Raw genomic sequence first — 23,166 nt, forward strand, 5'->3', positions numbered from 1 at the left:
CAGGCCCCTAATGCTGCGTAGGTGCTGCAGCTCCGGATGCAGGAGGGAGCCAGGCAGGGAATTCCAATTCTGGACGCCATCCCTGCCCACTCTCTGTGAGGAAATACCAAGAAGAATCAGCCCCACGCTGCAGCTACGTTATCCCTTCAGTGCCCAGCGGCGCTTCCTGCAGAGGACGAGCCAGCCGTCAGGGACAAGAGAGGAGACTCTATTATGCAGCGGTAGCTGCATCCGAGACATGACTCCAAAATCTGCTTTCAGGGAGCCACTGCCTACTGCCTTCCTCTCCCCTGTGCCTCAAGCTAGGAATCTGACTAAAAATGCCATATTCTTCCTGAGGATGAATCACTCTCTTATTTAGGAGTGATGCGGCCGCACCCAAAGAGGTGCACGGAACTAATTCAGCCCGTGCCAGCGTACAGCAAAAACATGCACAAGGGCCCATCTAAGAGACCAGCTTCTCCACAACCCGAGCAATGCTCAGCTCCTCGGCTCAGCGCTTACAGAGCTCAGGCTGCCTGCGGACAGCTCCACTGAAAGAAGAACAGAAAAAAAGCCCACAAGTTATTTTATTAAATCATCACCCACCGACTGGGCGAGATCCTTGGAGCACGAACAGCTCTCGCTGCCACAGCGTCAACGACGTGCGATACAAGAGTACAGCACCGCTGGGTCACGACACCGACACTCCTCCCGCTGTCGTGTTGCACAAGCATTTCCGTGCAATAAGATATTTGAAAACTTCTAACTGATGTGTTAACAGCTTCCTATAAAAACAGGAAAAAAAAGACTACGCACAGAAGCCTACCCTCTCTGTTGTTGATTCATCATATAGTTGAAGCTTAATAAAACTGAATCGCATACGAGTTTGCATCCAGCTTTTAAGGCTGGATTGGGAAATCCGGGCTTATTTCCATACCTGGAAATACAGTAGCGTCCGCAACTTAACTTGATATGAAATCAAATACATCTCAGTTACGTGCAGTTGTGTTTATTCTAGATCCAGCTCCAGCTCCAGGTTTGGCAGTGCCTGCTGAAGGACACGAACAGTCATTTCCTTCTCTCTTATTCCGGGAAGGTCACTCAGATACAAATATTCAAGGTTCCTATAAATATTTTAAAAAGAAAAGTCAGCAACTCCTATTAAACTGTTGACACAGGAATTAGACAAAGGATTACTCTACCATAGTTATTTTATTTTAAAAGGTTACTGGTCCTAATGGAAGTTTTTTTCTGAAGTGGGCACTTAAAGCTTTTAGCTCACTGTAAGCTCAGTCCTACACAGCTCAAAGAGATCCTGGACCCCCCGCACTGTGCAGCTTCCTTTATATTGAATAGTATGTAATAACAGCAATTCAGCACCAGTTAGCGTAATGTAAATAACAGACTAATATAGAAAGTCCTGAGTAGTAACTTTCTGTAGGGTGAAACCTGCATCACCCGTCTGTAGACGTCGGTAACTCCGTGTAACACCCAACAGTTCACCAAAGCGCCTGCAGACGGTGCCCAGACCTGCCCCAAGAGCCTTCAGGCCACGGCGATGGTGCAACAGGACAATAAAAGTTAAGAGGCTCCCATCAAATCCTGTCCTGAGAAGCAGCTGCAGCAGGGCAGGAGCAGAAACCAAAGTGATTGTTGCTTGTTCTCAAGCAAAACCCTGTCGTGTGCCAGCGTGAAAGGAAGCTGCCCACGTTCAGCCCTCTTGCAGCGGTTGTGCATGGGCAGGGAGCATGCATCCTGCTCTGATTTGTGCAGCCGTCGACGCTGCAGTGGTGTAATTCCTGCCCCCCACCCTCTCCTTGATGGTGCTGGGTGAGGTTCTAACCCCCTCCAGGGCCACACACCCCTGGACCTGGGGAGAGAAGGACCGTTAATGGCAGCTAACGGAGCACCAAGGCGCCCCTTGGAGAGCCTGGCTCTGCCCTCCCTGGCAGCGGAGAACAGGAACAGAATCACACCCCCATCAGTTGTTGTGCAGCTGGCGGAAGACACCAGAATGCCCCGTTGTTGGAGCTGGACCGGAGTGAAAATTACCCGAGGAATGTCAGTTATCTTGGACCTTATAAACAGCGGCACCAAGTTGGACCCTCGGAGCTCTCCTGGACCGCAGCGGCCTGGGACCAGCATCTCCCCCGGGCTGGGACCCTCTCAGGTACCAACTCCTTGAGGTACCATCTGCCGACAGGGCCAATGGGAGCCTGGGGCCAAGTCAACCCCCTCGAGTCTCAGTTATTGCCCGTGAGGAATGCCGAGGCGTTGTGAGTATTTAACCTTGGGGAGAGGGAAATTTTAACTTGGAGCTGGCTTCTCTTTCACCCCCCTCTCTGCTTACCGATGTGTTTGGGCGTACACAGTTACTTTCACGAGTGTGGGGACACACGTATTTCACTGGATCCAAATACTTTCGTCTGTCTTTGCGTTTGTACGTCTTGTGTTTATGAATATACACATATATGTATATTGATTTAGGATACTTTATAGTAAGTTAGCGTGAATCTTCACAGAATCACAGAATCATCAAGGTTGGAAAAGCCCTTGAAGATCATCCAGTCCAACCATGAACCTCACACTGACCGCTCTCAATCTTGTCATTTTCAAATCTGCAGTTAAGTTGCTACTTTAACATCTTTTACCGAATTATTTTGTAAATCTTTAAACTGATTAATGATTAAGTGCTGCTAGTCATTAATAGATCGTCACTTAATAGATCTGTCACTAAACCATTACCGTGTTACTATTGTCACCCGTAACAAACGCCGCACAAGTTCCTTCAGAGATGCTGTGCTCGGCGCTGAAGGCGGAAGCACAGCTATGGATGCCCATACCACAGCAGATATTCCGGCCTTCTCAGCTCCCAGCTCCCTGACACCAGCCTTAAAAGGTGTTAATCTTCTTTTCAGAGCTACCCACAAGTGTCTTCAACCACACCTGAAGAAACATTTCCTGCAGTGGCAGTGCCACCCCTGCCAGGCTGCCATTCAGGTCAGCCCCCCAAACCCAGCCATCCCACAGCCCCACACGCCTCGGAAACAGCCCAGAAACATTCAGCCTTCAGCCCTTCCACTCAGCGTAACCCCAAAACTGCGGGCGGGAAGCAAGGAGAGCTCAGCAGCTCACGTACGTCAGCCTGTGAAGCGCGATGATGCCTTTATCTGTGACGTTCCCACAGGAAATGATCCGCAGCTGGAGGAGACTCTTTTGCAGATTCTTCGTCTCGCTGAGCCTCTGCAGACACTCGTCCTGTATGTAAATACACTTCTGCAGCTTGATTTCTGTAACATGTTCGAGACCATCTGCAAAGACAAAAATGAGTATTTGCTTCAGAATACCAGAACAACCTGTACTGGTTGTCAAGTTCTCCAAGTAGTAACTGCCTCCAAAACCACGCAGCAACACGCTCCTTTAGACAGTGGGGCCGCAACACACAATGAACCTCCAAAGTCCCTTCGTGGTACTTCAAATATGTGAAAACCCCAGGGTTTGGATCCTTTTGGTAAGATTCTAAGACATGGGCAAGTAACAAAAAAACTCTACAAGTTTGGGTGATAAACAGTGACTCTGATTTAGGAACGTACCAATGCATGAAATTCAAGGTCCCCTGCCAATGAAAAAATAACATGGTCTGTTCCCCATTTTGGTTTTTGCTACTTAAAGGAGACCTGAAACATTTTTTTAATCTCTTTTTTTGTCAGAAACTGACAGCTTACTTTTTTTTGGTCTTTGAAGACATCATAAATGCCTGGAGAACAAGTAGTACTATGACTTCACAGACACCAAAAACATCACTTGATTTAGAAGAAAAAGAATATTTAAAGCAGTGCTTTTTGCTACCAACTATGAACTCAACGAGAGAGCAAATTTCTGTTGCACTTCCTTAGTGCTACGGTCACTTCAGGTAAGGGCTGATGAAGTTCTCAATATCCTTCCACTTCACCCCACACCTCCAGCAAAACCTTAGGAACTGCTGAATATTTGTAGAGTGATTTTAAGGGGAAAAAATATTTCATTTCTCTGTATCTTACTAAGGAACGAGAAAACGACCTGGTTGTTCATATTTTGATGCAACTGAACTAAGACCATTCCGTATAATCTTTGCACAGCTGTGTCTACATTACCCAAATAGTCAAATCCTCTGTACATGATGCAGGATTCAGTGGCGTTAATCGCTTCAATCTTGTATTTCCCCAAGGGCCCCGTTGGGAGACCGTTGTAGTCCTGCTGCCATTTCTGATAGCCTCGATAGCGCACCAGCGCACCGCAGCGCAACAGCCACTCTGAAGCCGCCCTGTCAGGGCCAACGGCTTCTATACGTTCGTAGTCCACTCTGCCAGGACAGAAAGAGCATTCACACATGTTCTGTAAGGTGGCAGATTTATTGTCTCGATGACAGTAACACTGTGCAACAAATACTTGGTTATGTGCATGGTAAGATGTCAGAAATAAGAATATGATTTACTGGAATTATTTGGATCGTGCTGGTTCTTAATCAGTCTGGCATGAGGGGTTTTTTAACTTGTTCTGTATGGCAGATGCTTTTGCTAAAAAAAGAATACAAATGCAGCTTGACTTAACCCTTATGATTGTTTCATTCCATGTCTGTAGGGAGAGATAAAAAACGCCTTTCTCTACCCAGAAGAAGCCTTTACAACAATTTGTCTCCCAAACATATTTTGCTTATATAAAAACTTCTTATTGCCTGTCACATGTATGTCATTCCTGAAGCCTTTTTTCCTCAGCAATTACAATTTTTCAAAAAGGCACACTTCAGCAATTAGCTAAAATCCTCAGGTCCATTCAGGAAATCGGTATCTTTCTTAGCCTGGTGAGGAATGCTGAAAACAGAAGCAGAGACTTGGAAGAGACTCCTGGAAGAGTCTGGCTGAGCATCCTGCCCTGTTACAGCTACACCATGCAACCCTTTCCCCAGAGCTAGAAGACATAAATAAAACTATTACTGGCAAAAGTTATGGGCAGAGAAAGAGTCTCAGAGAAAGGCTTTATCCTTATAAAAGTAAATGTGAAACCCTCGTGCGGCTGGATCATGTTGTAAACGATGGGTTGGTTAGATGCTTTTCTCAACCAAGGGGGCATGGTTGTGCTAGTGGTTGAAATGCATTTAGGGGTCAAATTTAGGGACCAGCATTTAGGGAAAGAATCCACACTGCTGGCTTCCCCAGCCACCCCGGGGAGGGGAGCAAAGCACACGAAGGCCATGGCTTTGTACCTACGAACTGGTAAGGAACAACCCCAAGATACAATCTGGGGGAAAAGAAGAGCACTGGTAACAGCAGATGTTCTCTGCAGCCCTGGGACTGAATGCTCCCCGCTTCCCAAACCGCTCAGGGGGTCCGTGGGCCCCGTCAGTCGACTTGTGCCCACCCCATCCCTCTTACTTGTTGAACACGGCATTCAGCCATCCCCAGAAGTGCCTGCAGGCGCCCGGCGGCGGCAGCTTGCTTAGGCGGCACGCCGGCCGCACAACTTTTCCCAAAAGCATCGTGTTCTTGAAGAAAAGGAGAGAGGGGGAAGCGGAGACGTTATTTGTTCCCGAGGCAGCAGGACGGGCGGCCCGTCCCAAGGCCTAACCCAGCCCTGTCAGCCCAGCAGGAACGGCGGCTGCAGGGGAAACCGCGGGCATCAGGGCCCTGGGGGGAGGCCCCGCCGCCGCCTGAGGGGAGCCGCCGCCTCAGGGCTCGCCCCTCCGCCCTCCCGGGATCCCCTCCCGCCGGGCTGTCCCCAAGGGCCAAGGGGACGAACCGTGCGCGGAGGCCGGCCTGGCCCAGCCCTCCCTCACCGCCGCCACCGCCGAGGAGGAGCCCGGCGCGGTGGGTATCGCCGCCCCTAAGATGGCGGCGGCGGGGCTGCTGCTGCGGCAGCGGGCGGGCGGCGGGGCCGCGGCGCTGTGGCGGGCCCAGCGCCGCCAGCGCAGGTGAGGCCGCGGAGCGGGAGCAGGGGGAAGGCCCTGCCTGAGCCCCGCTGCCTCTTCCTCCTTCTCCTCGGCGGGGCCGCCTCGGGCCCTGCCCGCGCCCCCCACTCCTCAGCGCTTCCCTCACGGCGGGAGGGCGGCCATGAGCGGCCGGGGCGGGCGGGCGGGGAAAGGCGCTGCCCGGGGTGAGCTGACGGCCCGTGTCTGTCTCTGTGCAGCACTTTCGACGTGGCGGTGGTGGGCGCGGGAATCGTGGGGCTGGCCTCGGCCCGGGAGCTCGTCCGGCGGCACCCCTCGCTCGCCTTCGCCGTGCTGGAGAAGGAGAAGGAGCTAGGTATGGTGCTGGGGCGTCTTCCTCCCCCGTGTGTCTGGGGTTAAGCGGTGTCTATCAGAAAGCTTTCCTCAAGCACACGTTCGCCAAAACTTCAGTATTTCATGAACATACACGTGAAGGGAAGCTCTGCTTTTGGGTGGGCGAGCGGCAGTGGAAGAGAATCTGCCCTTGTCGCTGAAGTGGGTGATAGATTCCACCCCAGAGAGAGCATCTTCATTTCCAGGCACTGCTCACTTAGCCCTGACGGGGAATTTCTTCCTCCCTTCGCCTAAGAAAACATCCTTCAGTGGAGAAGCTGAGTTATCATCAGTCTGTGCTTCTCTGCTGGGACTTCAAGTTAGGACCAAGCTAAGAAAGACTGAACTTTGCGGCTTCATCCTTTGAAAGTGACATGTTACTGACGTGGGGCTCCAGCAGCAGCAGGGATTTTGGGGAACGGGACAAGGAGGGGGCACAACTCAAGGCAGGAGCAGTGCAGGTTGCAGAGGGGCAAGGACAGGTCCTGTTCGGTGCTGCATGAGCGGGAGGCAGAGAGGGTGAGCGGAGAAATGGCGCCGGGACGGCTTTTTGGTGGGGCACGAGGAGAAGAGTGAAAATCAAACAGTGAGGGTTGGTGGGGAGAGAGAGGGGGTCAGGAAGTAGAGCTGCTTAAAAACGTCTGGGTGCTGCTGGTTTGCAAAGTCTACACCTGCCTGTTAACTGCCAGAACTGTAAACCACAGTCATTTGCCCCGTCTTTGGGGATATCCCTGTACGTGCTGTGGGAGGTGCTGTCCTTTGCGTGGGAGGTCGAAAGCAAAGAAATAACACAGGGATAACGGGGAAGGTATCGCTAGTTCCTGACCCGGCATTAAGCCGGAGAGAAATGGCACAGCTCCCAGCGTGGCCTGCTTACACAGGAAATCTGGAGGCACTCTGCACCTGGGCATCTGCCCTGGCTTTGAAATAAGGAAGAGTGAGCCCTGTTGCTTCACTGAAAGTTTTTCTGGCTCACTCGGGTACGAGTTCATCGTGAGCAGACTTTTCACACCAAGTGCTTACGCAGATACGCAGTCACTCAGGGTAGGTGGGAGCAACCCCGAGGGATCAGGTCAGTGGCTAACTCAGAATGAGACCTGTGAGCCCAAGCTCTTTAAATAACTCCATCTGCCAGGCCATACATTGCTCTTGAGATGTTACATGTATGATACAAAGTGGCTTTTTATCCCCAAGATGGGACACCATGAAGTTCTTAACAGTTGTGTGAGTGTGAAGCAGGAATGACCTTTGGCAGTCAACCTTAAGAGGGAGAACCAGCCCAAATTACTTCAGTAAAAATGTTTGTAATATTTTTCACCTCTATTTTACTTAGTTACACAGGGGAAATAGCCACCTAATCCAGTTCACACATACTTGAAAAGTCTACCAGGCACACCCAAAGAAACTGAGGATTGCACAGACACTGTGTTAGATGTGGCCTTTAAGGATGCATTTCATTTTAAAAACTGAATTTCTTAAAACTAGTTTTGACATGTAGAAAATTTGAATTGATTGGCCTGCCTTTATAGCTCTTGGAGGAAAAACTTGTGATTTTTTTTTTTAATCGTGTTGATTCAGCACATTGCAAGCTGTGATGGTTTATTATTAACCAGGTCTTGCTGTGTCAGTATTTTTCTGGCCTTTTGAGACCAAGGGAGGAATCATGTTTGCTGTGCACTTATCTTATTTGAGCATCTCTTGTAATGCTGCTTTAGGGCAGGACCTCAAATTGCTCGCTCTTCTGACAGCTGAAGTAATGAAGGTATGAACCAATCACGGGAATGTGTATTTTAATAACGTATTTTTCTTTCTATTTAGCTCATCACCAGAGTGGACATAACAGTGGTGTGATTCACAGCGGAATTTACTACAAACCTGGTTCTCTGAAAGCTAAGCTGTGTGTGCAGGGTGCAGCCCTCTGCTACGAGTACTGTGACCAGAAGGGAATACCGTATAAACGGTGTGGGAAGGTAGAGGAACTGCTCTGTGGTCTTACTTTACCTTTGGAAACAGACTGTATAATGTATGTTGTAATGTATAGCGTAGGTCTGGTTGTGGTGTTTCTCCCAGAATCACAGAACCATCTTGGTCGGAAAAGCCCTTGAAGATCCTCCAGTCCAACCATTAACTTCACAGTGACCGTTCCCAACTCCACCAGATCCCTCAGCGCTGGGTCAACCCGACTCTTCAACCCCTCCAGGGATGGGGACTCCCCCCCTGCCCTGGGCAGCCCATTCCAACGCCCAACAACCCCTTCTGCAAAGAAATCCTTCCTAAGAGCCAGTCTGACCCTGCCCTGGTGCAGCTTGAGGCCATTTCCTCTTGTCCTGGCGCTTGTTCCTTGGCTCAAGAGACTCATCCCCCCTCTCTGCACCCTCCTTTCAGGGAGTTGTAGAGGGTGATGAGGTCTCCCCTCAGCCTCCTCTTCTCCAGACTAAACCCCCCCAGTTCCCTCAGCCGCTCCCCATCAGACCTGTGCTCCAGACCCTGCACCAGCTTTGTTGCCCTTCTCTGGACACGCTCGAGTCATTCAATGTCCTTTTTGGAGTGAGGGGCCCAAAACTGAACCCAGGAGTCGAGGTGCGGCCTCACCAGTGCCGAGTCCAGGGGTAAGATCCCTTCCCTGTCCCTGCTGGAATCGCCTCATCCCAAGAGATGAGTTTCTGCAACACTGCCTTCAGGATGAACGTGCCTTTTTGTCTTCATCTTTCCGGCAACTCACATCGGTTTCTTTTCTGGGCCTAAATAATAATCCTCCTTAGCTGTGAGCTGAGCTGAAATATCCCAGGTAGTGGTGGAAGCCAGGCCCAGTGGAGGGGCACCTGTGTAGTTCCAAGGAACGCTCTTGGTACATGCACACCGTGCTTCTTGGCATAGCGGGCTCTGAAGAGACACGGTGACTTGAAAACAGCTCCAGATGTGACCCGGCTACATGGATTTATGCCGTGTTACCTCCACTAACAGAACCTGAAATGCTGGGGACAGGGCAGTGGCTGTACTGATTCAGCCTGGGGTCTACCCAACCCTGTGTCCTGTTTCTGGAAGTGTCTTTAAACAGAGACCCAGGAAGGAATGAGAACAGGACAAGCAAATGATTAATTCTTCCAGCTTCCAATTCTTTTCAGCTCAATTATTTTCTGAGCCTGATCGGTTTTGTCTGTGGTGACTCTCAGTGGATTTCTCTTCCAAGCGTTTTTCAATTAAAAGCTTTTGCATGAGAGTATACTCTGATGAGCAGTTCCAGAGATCAACAACTCACTGCATGAAGTTACATCGTTTTCAAACTGCCTCCTACAAGCTTCATCCGATGGCCCCTAGCTCCTGTCTTGGAAGAGGTGGTGACAGTTGATCTGTGCCCACGCTCTCCAAGTTGCACATAATTGTATTGTATCCCCTCCTCCCCCAAAGTCGTCCCTTCCAGCTGGTGAATCTTAAGTTCTGCTTAGTCATTCCTCTTTGAGAAGCTTTTTCATGACTCTCTCCACCCTGACTTCATTCTCTGAACTGTTTCTAGTTTAATTCATCTCTGATACAAGGACCACGACTGCGCCCAGCATTCAAGGTGTGGTCAGACCCTGGATTTCTGCAGTGAAGTAGTAGAGTTCCCTTTGTGTCATTTTCCGAGTTGTTCCTAACATTCAATTTAGAGCTTTTCAGCTGTCACTAGGCATTGAGCCAATGTTTCCATAGGATCATCTATCCTAACCCCAAAATCTTGGTCCTGAGTGATAACTTTGGACTTGGGTTCCATCATTTTGTACGTGAGGCCGGGAGTGCTTTTTCTATGATCATCATTTCATGTTCATCTGCGCTGAATTTCATCTGTCATTTTGTTAGTTGCTCATTCACCCAAAGGTCCCTCTGCAGTTCTTTACACTCAACTCCTGTCTGAACCACTTTGGGTCACTTTAAACCATCACCCGACTTTCTCACTGCCCCAGTGAGAAACACCTTGGACAACACAAGCCTTTCTCTTAAAAGTGACCCATTCTGATGTGACAAGCGCCCCTTCCAGGCCCGCTGGCAGCTGGGTGCGGGTCTGCGCCAGCTCGGGGGTGCAGAGCGGAGATCCCTGGCTGGGGCAGCGTTGGTGGGTGCTCCTTGTCCTGGCCCGGCTGGGCTCCCTCCGCTGCAGCACTGGTCACAAGATGGCACTGTGGATTTGTGCAGCAGTACACCTGCCGTGACGAGCCTCCTCTCGACAAAAAGCACCAAGACAGCTCTGTAGGAGTCGGTTTTGAGCTTGACCCAGCAGCATCGTTGGTCCTTTGCTGACACTGAATTTGTCTCGTTCTGTGTCACCTTCCCCAGCCGTGTTTATTCCAAGGGAAGATGATGATGAGGCTTTACAGCTCATTTTACATAAAGAAGCCCCGGGCTTGGAGAACTGAGTGTCTCTGTGTTGCCAGTCCTGAGCTAGGCCTGGAAGTAGCATGGTCTGTGCAAACCTGGCACAGGTAATTCATAGCCTGGATAAATCTCTTGTGATAGTTGTGAGCTGACTACGTGGTCAAATGAAGCGAAGCTGGCGCAATTTGGTTTAGATACCACGTCAGAACACGTCCTTACTGAGACTGTTTGAGATTTGTACATCTTGGGTTAAGTTCAGTTTTATTTTTGGAAGCATCCCAGTGGCTCTTTAAAATCATATTCTCTTTTTTTCACATTCAGGTTTGTAGTCTCATGGTACTTTTAGCAAATATCCATTGATAGTAACTTACACTACAGTTTAACATTTGTTTTTCACTCTCCTTAGTAGATTAGTGCTTTCTCAGTAATAACAGGTATTTATAGAACCTTGTGCAACTAATGGCACAAACCACATTTTCCCCCCCTTGAATATAATTCGCTGTTCACTAATTCACTATTGCTTGCTTGTTACCTTGCACTTGACGCCAAACCTGAACTGGCTTTGACTGCTTTGCTCACTGGTCTGCCTTGTTATCTTTTCTGAAGCTAATTGTAGCCGTTGAACAAGATGAAATTCCAAGACTCAAAGCTCTGTATGAAAGGGGGCTGCAGAACAACGTTCAAGATCTGAAACTGATTGGAGCAAAAGAAATAAAAGCGAAAGAACCCTTCTGCAGGGTAAGGGATTTGCTTACTTTTATTTGGCGTATAATATCTCAGGTTCTCAGGTGATATTATTTTTTAATTTAACATAAATATGTTTCTGGCCTTGAGGTAATTTGCATGGGTGACAAGTTCAAAAGAGCCTGAAAACCCAGAAGTATAATTGTCAACAAAAATAAATGTGTCCATTTATTTCTGGAACTTTTTAGCTCAGCCCAATCCTTCACATGCATTTGCCATTACATATAGCTCAGACCAGGTGTAACACAACATAAGGTGACCCTGCAGAATCTTTCCTGGTGACACTAACTTCACCCCAGGTTTCTGCTGCTGCCCCGTTCTCCTCCTCTTGCTCCTCAGTTCATAGTTCATCCATTCTCCATGTGCTGAAGCCGGAAAGAGCTGCTGCTGCGCTAATTGTACGTGAGGTGCTGGCTGTTCGTAGGGGCCAGCATTCACTAATTAGAGAGCAGGTAATCCATTTCACTTGCGGCCTACAAAAGGCATCAGTTATGTGAGCTGAAGTAGGAGACTCTGTAGTCCCTTAGTCCCCCTGTGCGGGACTGAATTTATAGGCAAATGGACAGAGCCTAGAAATTGTTCAAACTTCAGCCTTTTCCCAGCTTTACACAGCCCTGTCCTCCCCGATGTATATGCTCAGAAACAAAAAAAACCCAGTTCTCTCACCAATGACAATGAGTGATTTTATTTTTTTTTTAATCTTTAATTATTTCCCCTTCTCCTTGCAGGTGCTTGCTTGTATGTTTTTGTGGTTGATGGGCAGCTTTTCCTTTGCCCAGGTTAGAGCTGCTATATCTGAGTTTATGCTGAGATGATTCCGCTCCTGCCCACTAAAATTATTTAACTTAACAGTAAAGCTTGATAGTGCAGCAATGAAAATTCCTTCCCATCTGTAAGTGTGGATTTAGATCAAGCCAATTTCAATCCGCTTGCTTCCTACACATGTGATTGTTATGTAGCACTTCTCAACTTGTTTATTTTCACAGCAGGAGAAATGTGAGTAGTTTATGGAATACAGATTTGTTGTTGTTTAGTATATCTTTGATTGAAAGGAAAAACTGGGTATAAATTCCCCAAACGGTTTCATCTGGCAGCTTGCTATTGCTGTGGCTACGTGACTCATTGCCTATGAGTTGTTGTAGGTACAGACAAAAATTTTCTAGAGAGGAATCTTTTTGATCTTTTTTTCCTCATAAACATTTTGTATCTGCTCCTTCAAACATTCTTTGCCTGTTCAAGATCCAGCTGAGTGTTTACTTCTGCAAATTAGTAGATTCAGATGGGTCTTACTTCATTTGCTTTGGCTTCCTGAACTGAGTCCTCTCCTCGTAAGCAAAGGGAACTTGAATGGTGTTATCAACATTGCATGGTGTATCAGGTGGAGAGAAAGGGTTTGTGTAAAAAAACAGTTTTACCAACCATTCTGGCTGTCCTGGTCCTGTAAATGGTCCCTGTTGTGGTATCTGAGTGGCTGACAGTCTTTTAGTGTAGTTACACTTGCAGCATCTCTCTGAGATAAAGCAGTCCTACTATCCTTATTTTATAGCCAGAACTAGGAAAATGTTGTGATGCCATCTAGCATGATAAAAATTATGTGAGAAACTGAGCCTTTTTGGTATAAAGATAGTAAAACATCTCTGAGAAAGATTAAAATTTCTAGCTACGCACTGGACTTGAACCTTGCTTTCTGCTGGGACAAGTTTGGGCTGTTGTCTTATTCAGAAGAGACTTTTCTCTCTGCCGTGCCATGCAGGAGGTGTTGAGACGGCGCCTTTCGGCCTCGCAGGAGGCGTTGGCAGCAGCCGCGCGTCGGGTAGAGCTCCCAAGTGACCGCTGGAAGGTGGAATTGCATAGTGAAAAATAAGGACAACTTAGCTAAAGCCAAGGTTAGGTAACCTCTTTTATCGTTAAGCGCTCTGTCAGGAAGACTCATTTATGCTGTAGTTACACGATTACTTAATCCACCGTAAGTAGTTTTTGCCATATTAGTCATCAGCAAACGTGAAAGCTGGAGCTGGCACGTGGAGAGGCGAGGAGCAAGCAGCCAGGGATGGGGAGACAGTGGTACTCCCTTCTCAACAGCAAGGCACGTTATTCCAGATGAAATATTCTCTGTATTGAAGAGCAAAGCCCACAGACAGCCTTCACTGTTCCCCTGTATCTTAATACAGGGTCTGATGGCCCTTGATTCTCCACATACCGGCATTGTGAATTATAAACAAGTGGCCCAGTCCTACGCTGAAGACTTCCGGGAAGCAGGTGGGACCATCTTGACTGATTTTGAAGTGACAAACATGGAGATGGCTAAAGAAAGTTCTTCAGAAAGTGAAGATGGTAAGGCAGTTTTTTTACCCTCCATTTTCTACAGTCCTGCCAAAGATTTTGGTCAAAACACGTTTGCTTTAACTGAAATGACATTTCTGAACCTTTCTGTCTCAGAGGGATGAGACAAAACACAAAATTATGTTAGTGAGACTATTAAGCAAGCTCACTGTTTTTTTGTTTTTGCAGGAAGGTCACCCTTCAGCTGCAACATTTAAAGCTGATGGAAGAAAGTGATAGTAAAATTGAGGAAGAAGGTTGTTCTCTCCTGTTAAAATCAGATTTAGCTGAATATTGTATGTGTATTCTTGTGGTAGTGCTTTTTCTTTATCCTGGAAGGCAGGTTGGATCTGTGCTGGTACGCATATGGAAGAATAAAAACCCGCTGTTAATTCATAAATACAGTTATGTCTGACAACATCAGTTCTGTCCAACAGTAGTTCCTCCACAGCTTGAAGATATTCGTGTGGAAAAATCCTTCATCATGACAAGCTGCTCATTCTGTCAGTTTTCTGTTACGTGTTCTATTAATTCCTTCTCTTGTCTAATTCTATCACAGGACTAAAGTACCCGGTCATTGTTAGGAACTCAAAGGTAAGAACTAAGCTGAAGATTTAATTGCTTAATAGGAAGCTGTTTCTCCTTTTGTTAAGAATTTTTAAGTTCTGGTGGATTAATCAGCTCTCTAAAAAGAAGTTAAAAAGCTGCTGTTTAGTAACATGGTCACTGTCATCTAGGACTGCTTTTATAAAACAACTGCAATCAATTTTAACAATGAGCATGTTCAGATTTTGCTGTGTACTGGGAGTAATAATTAAAAAATAACTTTCTCTTTCTGCTGCCTAACTTAGGTTTAACTATGTATGTCCCTTATCTTCTTTATTTGCACATTCTTATGCTTGTTGGTCCCAAGGACTCCTTTAATGACTTACTTATTTGGTGAGAAACACCTATTTTCATGTTTGCTTTTGGTCTCTGGCATCTATAAAAATGATAAGGAGGCATTTAAAATCATTTTGTCATCAGAAAGCCACAAGATAATTTAGTAAAATGGGTTCATATACTGGTGTTGTTCCTGCAAGTCAGTTAATGCTGGACAGGCACTGTAGTTGTAACCTTTTCACCTTCAGGAGAGACTATCTGTACTCATCTTTGGGAGGGGGGAAAAAAAGACAAACAAACAAAAAAACCCAACCTCACTCCCCCCCAGTAGTTTTTAAAGTTGGTGCTGCTGCTTTCTTGTTCTATTTCTGCTCTTTCATTAAAAAGTAGCTTCCAAAATCTGTTAGATTCTCTCACCAAATACTGATTTTTGAAAAAAAAAATATTCTTTTTATGAAAACATTTTTAGTTGAAGAAAAACCCCATAGTATTTGAAAACAAATACTGTGAGCTATATAGTTCGCTAGATAATAGTTTGTGATTGTATTTATTTATTTAGATGGTAAAGTTTTTTTTATTGAGATGGTGAGGTTTATTTATTTAGATGGTGAGGTTTATTTATTTAGATGGTAATGTTTTTTATTTAGATGGTAAGGTTTATTTAGATGGTAAGGTATTTAACAAGCTCTCTGTAACCGTGTGCTACGAACTTGCATAGCGTTCTGGATAAGCTACCCTTCAGTAGGATGACCGCTGCCGGTGCGTGGGGCGAAATCTGTGAACAGCTTTATTTAACGGAACGCGTTGCGGTGCTGTTGCTACCCCACGGAGCACGCACCCGATGCAGCCCTGGCCAGGGAGACGCTTGGTTTCCTTGGAGGGGCAGAGTCTTTGATGCTGATGCGTTAGGCCTCTGCCCTGGACAATAAGCTTAAAGGTAGTCTGAGAATCGATAACACGGGGGGGTTTTAATTCTGGTTTTTTCTTCCCCTCCCTGTCCCTTTTCTAGAAAGATTCTTCCGCTCCTACCTGCCCAATGAATTGCCATTTTAGGACAGTTCTCCTCCAGGGAGTAAAGGAGAATAGTCTAAAGAATTAAATGAAACAATTCTGCCTCCTTTTGAAAATGTGGTTTTCTGGTCTTGACTCTTTTTTTTTCCCAAGGCTTGTAGGTGATGGGTGGTTTTTCAGTAGATCTGTTGACTTTTTGTGTCGTTTTGGTTTGGTTTTTGCTTCCACAGGGTGAGGAAATCTACTGTCAGCACATTGTGACCTGTGCAGGACTTTACTCAGACCGCCTGTCCGAGATCAGTGGCTGCAGCCCTGAACCACGTATTGTACCCTTCCGTGGAGACTATTTGGTGCTAAAACCAGAAAAGTGCTATATGGTTAAAGGAAATATTTATCCGGTATGTACTCTTCTGTTTGTCTTTCATAGTGTACTCTAAGAACTGCTGAAACTACAGAAATAAGGGCAATATTACATGGTTATTTTTGTTAGCCTGCAGATAGTGATGCACAACATGCGGACGTAGATTCAGTTGCTTTCTGACAGGACAGCTTGTTTTTGTTATTTCTTGAGGAACAGGTAGAAGTACCATGTGGGAAGTTATTGCCAGTTGGGTTTTTTTGTTTGTGTTTTGGTTTTGTTGTTTTTTGGGGGGTTTTTTAATAGGGAAGGAATGAAACATTTAGCATGATAGCCACATGCCCACAAAAGCCTGACTTCTTTCTTTATGTTATAAAATCCTAGGCAGGATTCAGAGGTCAATGAGGAACAACAGTAAATAATTAATTGCTTAGGTGTAGGGTTTAATCTTGTGTGCTAATACCCAAAGCTCAGATTTAGATATTTGCCTCTCAACCTCATCTTTGAATTAGCTTTACTTTGTATGACAAAAAATAGACATGGGAGGAAAAGGACAAGGTTCCTACCATCTAATATAGACAAATGATGAAGAGGAGCAATGCCAGACCGAAAGTGAAGCGAGCAAGCAAGGAGAGAGAATTCCTAGGCCAGCATAGGCCAGTTAATTAATGAAATTACCTGCCCTGAATGACAAATTTATTGAAATACTGCTTTTCTGAATATGAACCTGGATTTGCCTGCTGAGCAGGTCGCCCTCAGGAAACTGTGGAAACCTGGGCATTGGGTGTTTGACCTCTTCCCACCTGGGAATGATTCAGGATCCTGTCTTGGGTTGGGAGGGAGGAACTGGCTGGGATGGGAGGGCACCTTCCAGCCTTGTTTCATAGCTTTGTACACTTTGAAATTTTTTGTTATGGCCAAATGTGGTAATAAGATTAGAAAATTGTGCGACTCTTAGTGGTACGTTACCAGAAATGAAATGTAGTTTGTGAACTGGTTGCACTAATCTTTGAAAGTATTAAAAGCATATTTTTCACAGGAAAAACAGTGCACTGAATATAGAAAATGAACATATCTTGAAGCAATTTTTAGTCATAACAATACTTGTTGAGAAATGCCCAATACTTGCTTATTTTCCAACTAGAACAGTCACCTCTGTAGTCACCTTTTGTAAATAGCTAAAGATGTTGAAGTGGCAGCTCGTGAAGAGGTGTGCTTGTTTAATATTTGTATCTGTGTATAGACAGCTTGTTTCTGTTTCAGCCTTTGCACACAATTACACTGTATCCCATTCGCAAACAAAGAAACTGCAGATACTTATTGTTAGCATTAATCAGGTTTGCTAACTAACTGCATGTTGTTTTGAGCAATACAGGAATGATGAGGTTTTCCTAATATTTTATAACCTATTTTATTGCAGTATAATCGCTACTGGTGAATAGCATTAGTGTGTCGTTGGTTTTGTTGTGGGTTGATTTATATCCTGAGAAATCACGTGTACTTTTTTTTTCCTGTTGTTTGTTTTGCTTTTACCTAAGATGCAGTCTTACTTGGCCCCGCTCTGTTCCTACGTGTTTTAAATTAGTTAGGTGCTTTAACTGCGCAATTAACAAGCAAAAAAAACAAGTGCGGGAGCCAATTGTATGGTTATATGACTCAAATTTTGTAGCAGTGATTGGAAATAAAATGGCAGATTTACTTCCTTTTTCACTTGTTCATTTAAAAATAGTTATTTCCATTCATTGGGAGGACATCTCCTTTACTGTGTTTTAGTTTGTTTTATTCCCTCTCTCACACAATAAACTGTGAATATCTGTACTTTTCTCCTCACAGATGTTTTCCATGTTTCCTTGATTGACTTGAGTGGTTGCGTGGCTGTTTCTCTGATCTGCTTTGTAACAGTTGTAATAACTGTCATATCCTGCTTTAGGTTCCCAATCCTCGGTTCCCTTTTCTGGGATTTCATTTCACACCCAGAATGGATGGCAGTGTCTGGCTTGGTCCTAATGCAGTACTGGCCTTTAAGCGAGAGGGCTACAGATTGTTTGACTTCAGCACTGGAGACTTTTTAGATGCTGTAACATACAGGTAATATCTTGCCTTTTTGTCTGCTGAACGCAGTTATTTAAATATCAGCTTGTGACTCCACGGAAGCAAGTTCTTGTCAAAAAGCCTGCCTTTGCCAAGTTTTTGGTGTGTTTAAAGACAGTTGTGCTGATAAGGGTGGACTTCTCCAAGACATTTGACTTCATGTGATCTAATATTTGAATTTTCATAAACTACCAAGACATGTCTCAGCTGGTCTGAGAATGTGGCTGCTCATCGGAAGGTCCTGGTGAGCCATGTTGTTGCTAGTGGAGCTCTTCCAGGGTTGGTTCTGGTCCAGCGCAGTGTAATATTTTAATCAACCTAGACAGTGTGATTAAAATACCTGCAGAGGATGCTTAGAAGAGAGAACACAGAGTGGTTTGAATTGCTGCGTTAAACTTTGTCAGACCATCAATACACATTTAAAGAATGTCCAAGTGCTAGGAAATACATTAAGGGCCAGCTGGGAAACTGAGAAAGCATGAGAGGAACTGGGAATCATTGCTAAAATGGCAAACATAAATGAACAAAATATCTGTAGAAGTTGAGAGAAAGCTTGCTTCTCTCTGAGGGGCTGGACAGACCGCTACCAAGTGCTCAATTTTAGAAATTAGACTTGAAAAAGAATGTGACAATATTGGGGAGAATCCCAGGAAAGGCTAAAAGACAGGTCAGCGAACTGGAAAATAGCTTTTTGGCAAGCAGCTCAACTTAATGCAGTTTATTAAAGTAAAGTTTAGAGGTGAAAGCCTCTTGATCATTTATAGATTTTTATACTGGAAGACTTGGGGAAAGCAAAACAAGCAAACAAGATTTGCAAAGACATAGCAAGATTCATTGATTGAAAGCTGAGGGGTTTAGGAGTGTGGTGATCTTTTCAGAATGATTGTGGAAAAAAGTCTGTCTTCCCTCCTGCATGTGGGTTGACATTTGACTGGACCAGAGAAAAGCCCTGGGCATAGGAAGGACTGGAGTTCAGAGTTAATTCTCAGAGAAAGAATTAAGTGCAATGCAACAGCTCTGTAAACAAGGTTTGTTGCGGCAGGGAAGGCCAAACGTATTTCTCAAGTAGGAAGCATTGATCAGGTCACTGATGTTGGGAATGGGAACTTTTGCCGTGCAGTTGCATTTGCTGCCTTCTTAGCACTTGTTTGACATGGCTGCATTTATTGTGCAAGATGTGGTCTTACTTTTTTTCTCACCACAGTGGGTTATGGAAGCTCGTGCTGAGAAACTTGTCCTACGGACTGAGTGAAATGTACAGAGCGTGTTTCCTTAGCGCACAGGTGAAGCAGCTTCAGAAGTTCATCCCCGAGGTCACCATCAATGATGTACTCAGGTAAAGAAAACTTTTCTTGTTCGTAACACCCAGGGGCTTGTTAAATCTCTTATTTTTAACAGCAGCAAATGTAGCTACCCCCTTCCTCTACCAAAGCATAGAAGCATTTCAATACTTTCTGCAGGAAGGTCTTTTATATTGTGTTTGCTTGTGTATAGGCAAGTTTGATGAGTATTTGTGTGACTTTCTACGCTCTCCGTAGGCTGAAATTCACAGTTGTGACATATTCACAAAAAAGAAAAAGTCCCGTTATCCTAGTGACACGTACAGTAGCCTGAACATAATCTGAGTTCACAAAGCAAGCAAACCACTAATGAAATTCAGAGGAGAAGCCAGACTGCGAGTTGCTAGTGAGTGAATATTGACTTAGTTTAATCCTCTCAATAAAACTGTATTCAACTTTTTACTGTGTGGAGAGAGAAACTAATTCAAAGGAGTTCAGAAACACTAAGGAACTGAAGAGACTTGTGAGGAAAGATGAGGCATTTAGGTACATGGAGGTGGGTTTAACTGTCCAAACATTTGCAGGGAGGAAATCCAGAATTAAGAAAAGCTTGAGCGTGGTAAAAGGGAGTTTACTGCCAGCTCAGGCAGTATACCATTGGCATGAAATTCATGTTTGACAAGGCTTGCTATTTCAGAACAAAGGGTTTCCTTTTTGAAAAGAGAAGGCATGTTTGTGTGTGTGGGGAGGAGAGTAACTTCACAACCAGGAAAGATGCAGGAGATTCTCTGCTTGGCTACCTGCCCTCGTTTTACCGTAACGACTGCGAGACATCTCCCACTCTGACTCACAAGTGCTAAACTTCCGTGTGCTCCCCCAAAAAAGCCTGTCTGGGCTTTGACTCCACAGCCTGCCTTCCTTACTGTTTCCCTGGGCAACTCCACAAGGTTGGAACAGAATTGGTTTTCTGATTTCAGAAAACATTTTGTTTCTAATGGTGAGTTCCTCCTTTATTTTGCAGGGGTCCATCTGGAGTGAGAGCTCAAGCACTGGACACTGACGGAAATTTGGTAGATGACTTTGTATTTGATGGAGGCAGTGGAGATATTGGAAGCAGAGTTCTTCACGTCAGAAATGCCCCTTCTCCTGCCGCTACCTCCTCCCTTGCCATCGCAAAAATGATTGCAGATGAAGCGAAGCGAAGATTTGAATTGTGAACGATTGACGTGTGGTGCAGGTTTACCCCTCTCGTCTGTGTAGCAGCTTGTCTGCATTGAATGAACTCTGCAGCCTTTAATGACAAAGATAAAACAGGCAACGTGCTGCTTGCGAGATCAGCGCTGGTAGAGCAGCGCAGTGCAAAACCAGCAGTTGAAATGTTTGGCTTTGCCAGCCCACAACTTCCCAGCTTCAGGAATAAAGGAGTTACTGTGCCAGGGAAGACCTGGGGCAGTACAGCTGTCTGCAAGAAAGAAGCAAACAGCCCCGTTGGCAGGAAAGGTTTGTCCACCCGAGCAGGAACAGCTGGCCGAGGGGCTGGCGCCCAGCACAACGGGAGGGTCTCTCCGACCGTAGCAGCCTTTAGGTGGAGCAGGAAGAGCCTCTGTGGTGGGGTTGCCCACACAGACTTCCCACGCCTCCGGGTTAAACGCTGTCTCCTCCTCGCACTCTGGAGAGGCTGTCGGTCCTCTGAAAATCCGCAAGCGTGGGGTGGTTCTCTGTGTGCTTTGTCTCAGACTCCCTTGAAATCCGTTTGGAGTCTACAGCCCCCTAGCTTACATTAAAGTAATGGAGATAGAAGGATAAGCCTGGCTTAAGGGTTCTGCTGATATGGAATTAAGGGCTTTGTCAGAGACTGAAAACAATATTCAGAGCCTTCTGCATGAATGTAGAGTATTTCACAGAAAAATAAGCCTAACAAGGGATTACCAACTCCAAGTCAATTTAGATATGCCATTCAGATATGCTGTCTATCTGATTGCTGTCTCTATTTTTTTTATACAGCGGAAATTAAAATGTATACATAACCAGTCATTTTTCATTTAACTTAAATCTTGGAAGTCAGCACTGATCAGAAACGACTTCAGTGGTTTTGTGGTTTTTTTTTTTTCTTTTGAATACTGGTAGTGCAAAAGGAGCTTATCTCTGCACAGCATGTTGAGCAATCCAGTGGAAATGGTCGCTGTAAAAGCAAATGTGAAAGGAGGGAAGCTACAGAAACCTGTCTTAATTGAGTCATGTTGCACACTGCTTCCCTTGGAGCCCAAACAGCAATGAGTCAGGAAGGCTTCCCACTTCCCCCACGGCTGGCAAGAGGGGAGCTTAGAAAGTGCTGGTTACGCTTCTAAACCCTTACTGACATTTGAAGTTTTTGATATTGGAAGAGAGTCTGTGTGGAGAGCGTGTTTTAAACTAGAGAGAGATGTTAAACAAGTTTAGTACTGAGCTAACTGAGAATCTCGGTGTGTTCTGCATAATTGCTACAAAAAAGAATTATGTGGCCCCAGGGACAAAGTACTTGAGAATACTTTTAAAGCAGATGTTCACAGGATGTTGGGTAATACAGATAATTGTGGGTAGTTTGCTACCAGGCAATTTGCCATACACATCTTGTTTTTAAAGTTACTTTCTCTACTCCTCTCCACATGCATGAAGGGAGTGTGTTAGCATAGGAGGTCAGGCGTGCTAGCTGATGTTTTTACTGTACAGAGCTGAGCTGCTTTTGAGAGAGAAAGGGCTTAACCTTTTTTTTTTTTTTCTTTTTTTTTTGCCCTGGTGACATCTACTTTACCAGAAGAGTGACTCCCGTATAAGCACAAACTGGAAATTCAAATAATAAGCCCTTCAGAGATAAGCTTTGGTCATTCTTAGCCACAATAGACAGCGACTCAGATATTCCAAATGCTAAAATGCCATACGGCTGTGTACAAGTTGTATCTTCACAATGGAACAATCATATCTTCACTCCCCACCAGAAGTGTTGCCTATCAACAGTAAATACTACAAAAGGATTGCAAAAGCAACTTCCTCCCACACGAGGTGTGGCCCTAACATGTATTAACAGAATAAAGAACATTAAAATGTAAAGCAGTCGTATACTACGGTGAATCTTAAGTCAGAACATTTAACTGTGCAGCCTGCTGTGCTTCTTACTCTCAGGAGATGATTATTTTGGGGTGGAGGTTAACTGAAGATTTTAAATTATAAACCTTTATGTAGCATTCTGTGAAATATTTATATTTTTAGAGATAAAGTTATAAACATTTTTTAAAGGAATAACTTCAGAGAACTATGATAATGGGTTTCAAACATACATCTTGTTGCCCATGAAGTGTGAAAATGTATGAATAAATTTTCCACAAGGGTCTAATTCACTTGGATAGCTTAATAACTGTGTGTTCTCTATTATGTTTAAAATAGCGTGATGGGGTTTTCTAATTGCTGTAAAGCCTGTGTATTTCTCCTGACTTGCAGAAAAGTTTCACTGGTATTTGCTAATTCTCATCTGAATTAGGCAGGATATAGCTCTGTGTAATAGGAATTACTTTATTTTGTGGGGGACACATGTGACCAAATTTGTCTTCCTAAAGTACCTGTATTTTATCAATGCTTATCACACTTCACAGCTTTTTCTCACGCCGGTATGTGTGCAGTAGACAGAACCAGTCTTAATTAAGCCTGACCTGGACCTGTAATGGCAGGTGGAATGGTAATTCTTGACATTCTGAATAAATGCATTAGGACAGCTTTGGACAAACACGCTTTTTTTGCCCAAAGTGTCCCGTAAATCCTAAACTGTAAGTGTCAGTCCTAAACTCTGGGGAGAGTATGGCATATTATATCTTTTTTTT

At 45.1% G+C, this 23,166-nt stretch overlaps 2 protein-coding genes across 4 annotated transcripts; one reads left to right on the plus strand and one right to left on the minus strand.

Annotated features, from left to right (window-relative positions):
• Positions 1–553: 553 nt before the first annotated feature.
• On the minus strand, positions 554–5,925 carry DMAC2L (distal membrane arm assembly component 2 like). 3 transcript variants are annotated; one of them, XR_012629003.1, is made up of 5 exons: positions 5,394–5,713; positions 4,116–4,324; positions 3,122–3,293; positions 920–1,106; positions 554–767 (listed from the first exon to the last, which is right to left on the minus strand). XR_012629003.1 is itself a non-coding variant. In XM_074869242.1 (5 exons), exons 2-5 carry the CDS (start codon positions 5,495–5,497, stop codon positions 992–994), a joined length of 600 nt encoding a protein of 199 aa, XP_074725343.1. In that variant the 5' UTR covers positions 5,498–5,503; positions 5,795–5,925; the 3' UTR covers positions 554–991. The 3 variants fall into 3 exon arrangements, 2 of the variants coding, with proteins under 2 accessions (XP_074725343.1, XP_074725342.1); XM_074869242.1 differs by adding an exon at positions 5,795–5,925 and having other exon boundaries at positions 554–1,106; positions 5,394–5,503; XM_074869241.1 differs by adding an exon at positions 5,758–5,900 and having other exon boundaries at positions 554–1,106; positions 5,394–5,503.
• On the plus strand, positions 5,837–23,110 carry L2HGDH (L-2-hydroxyglutarate dehydrogenase). Its single transcript, XM_074869237.1, has 10 exons — positions 5,837–5,929; positions 6,145–6,260; positions 8,096–8,247; positions 11,234–11,365; positions 13,543–13,705; positions 14,253–14,287; positions 15,817–15,984; positions 17,875–18,032; positions 19,240–19,371; positions 20,337–23,110. Exons 1-10 carry the CDS (start codon positions 5,847–5,849, stop codon positions 20,530–20,532), a joined length of 1,335 nt encoding a protein of 444 aa, XP_074725338.1. The 5' UTR covers positions 5,837–5,846; the 3' UTR covers positions 20,533–23,110.
• The last annotated feature ends 56 nt before the right edge of the window (positions 23,111–23,166 follow it).

Source organism: Strix uralensis, chromosome 4 (assembly GCF_047716275.1).
Source record: "Strix uralensis isolate ZFMK-TIS-50842 chromosome 4, bStrUra1, whole genome shotgun sequence".
Taxonomy (NCBI): Eukaryota; Metazoa; Chordata; class Aves; order Strigiformes; family Strigidae; genus Strix; species Strix uralensis.

What these genes read in the sequence shown, in the direction of transcription:
- DMAC2L (XM_074869242.1), bottom strand. Translation starts at nt 5,497, where the DNA reads ATGCTTTTGGGAAAAGTTGTGCGGCCGGCGTGCCGCCTAAGCAAGCTG. An exon ending in CTGAATGCCGTGTTCAACAA is followed by an intron (nt 4,325 to 5,393) that starts GTAAGAGGGATG and finishes CTGTCCTGGCAG; the next exon opens with AGTGGACTACGAACGTATAG. An exon ending in ATCGCGCTTCACAGGCTGAC is followed by an intron (nt 1,107 to 3,121) that starts GTACGTGAGCTG and finishes AAATATTTATAG; the next exon opens with GAACCTTGAATATTTGTATC.
- L2HGDH (XM_074869237.1), top strand. Translation starts at nt 5,847, where the DNA reads ATGGCGGCGGCGGGGCTGCTGCTGCGGCAGCGGGCGGGCGGCGGGGCC. An exon ending in GCCCAGCGCCGCCAGCGCAG is followed by an intron (nt 5,930 to 6,144) that starts GTGAGGCCGCGG and finishes GTCTCTGTGCAG; the next exon opens with CACTTTCGACGTGGCGGTGG. An exon ending in TTAAAGGAAATATTTATCCG is followed by an intron (nt 15,985 to 17,874) that starts GTATGTACTCTT and finishes ATCCTGCTTTAG; the next exon opens with GTTCCCAATCCTCGGTTCCC.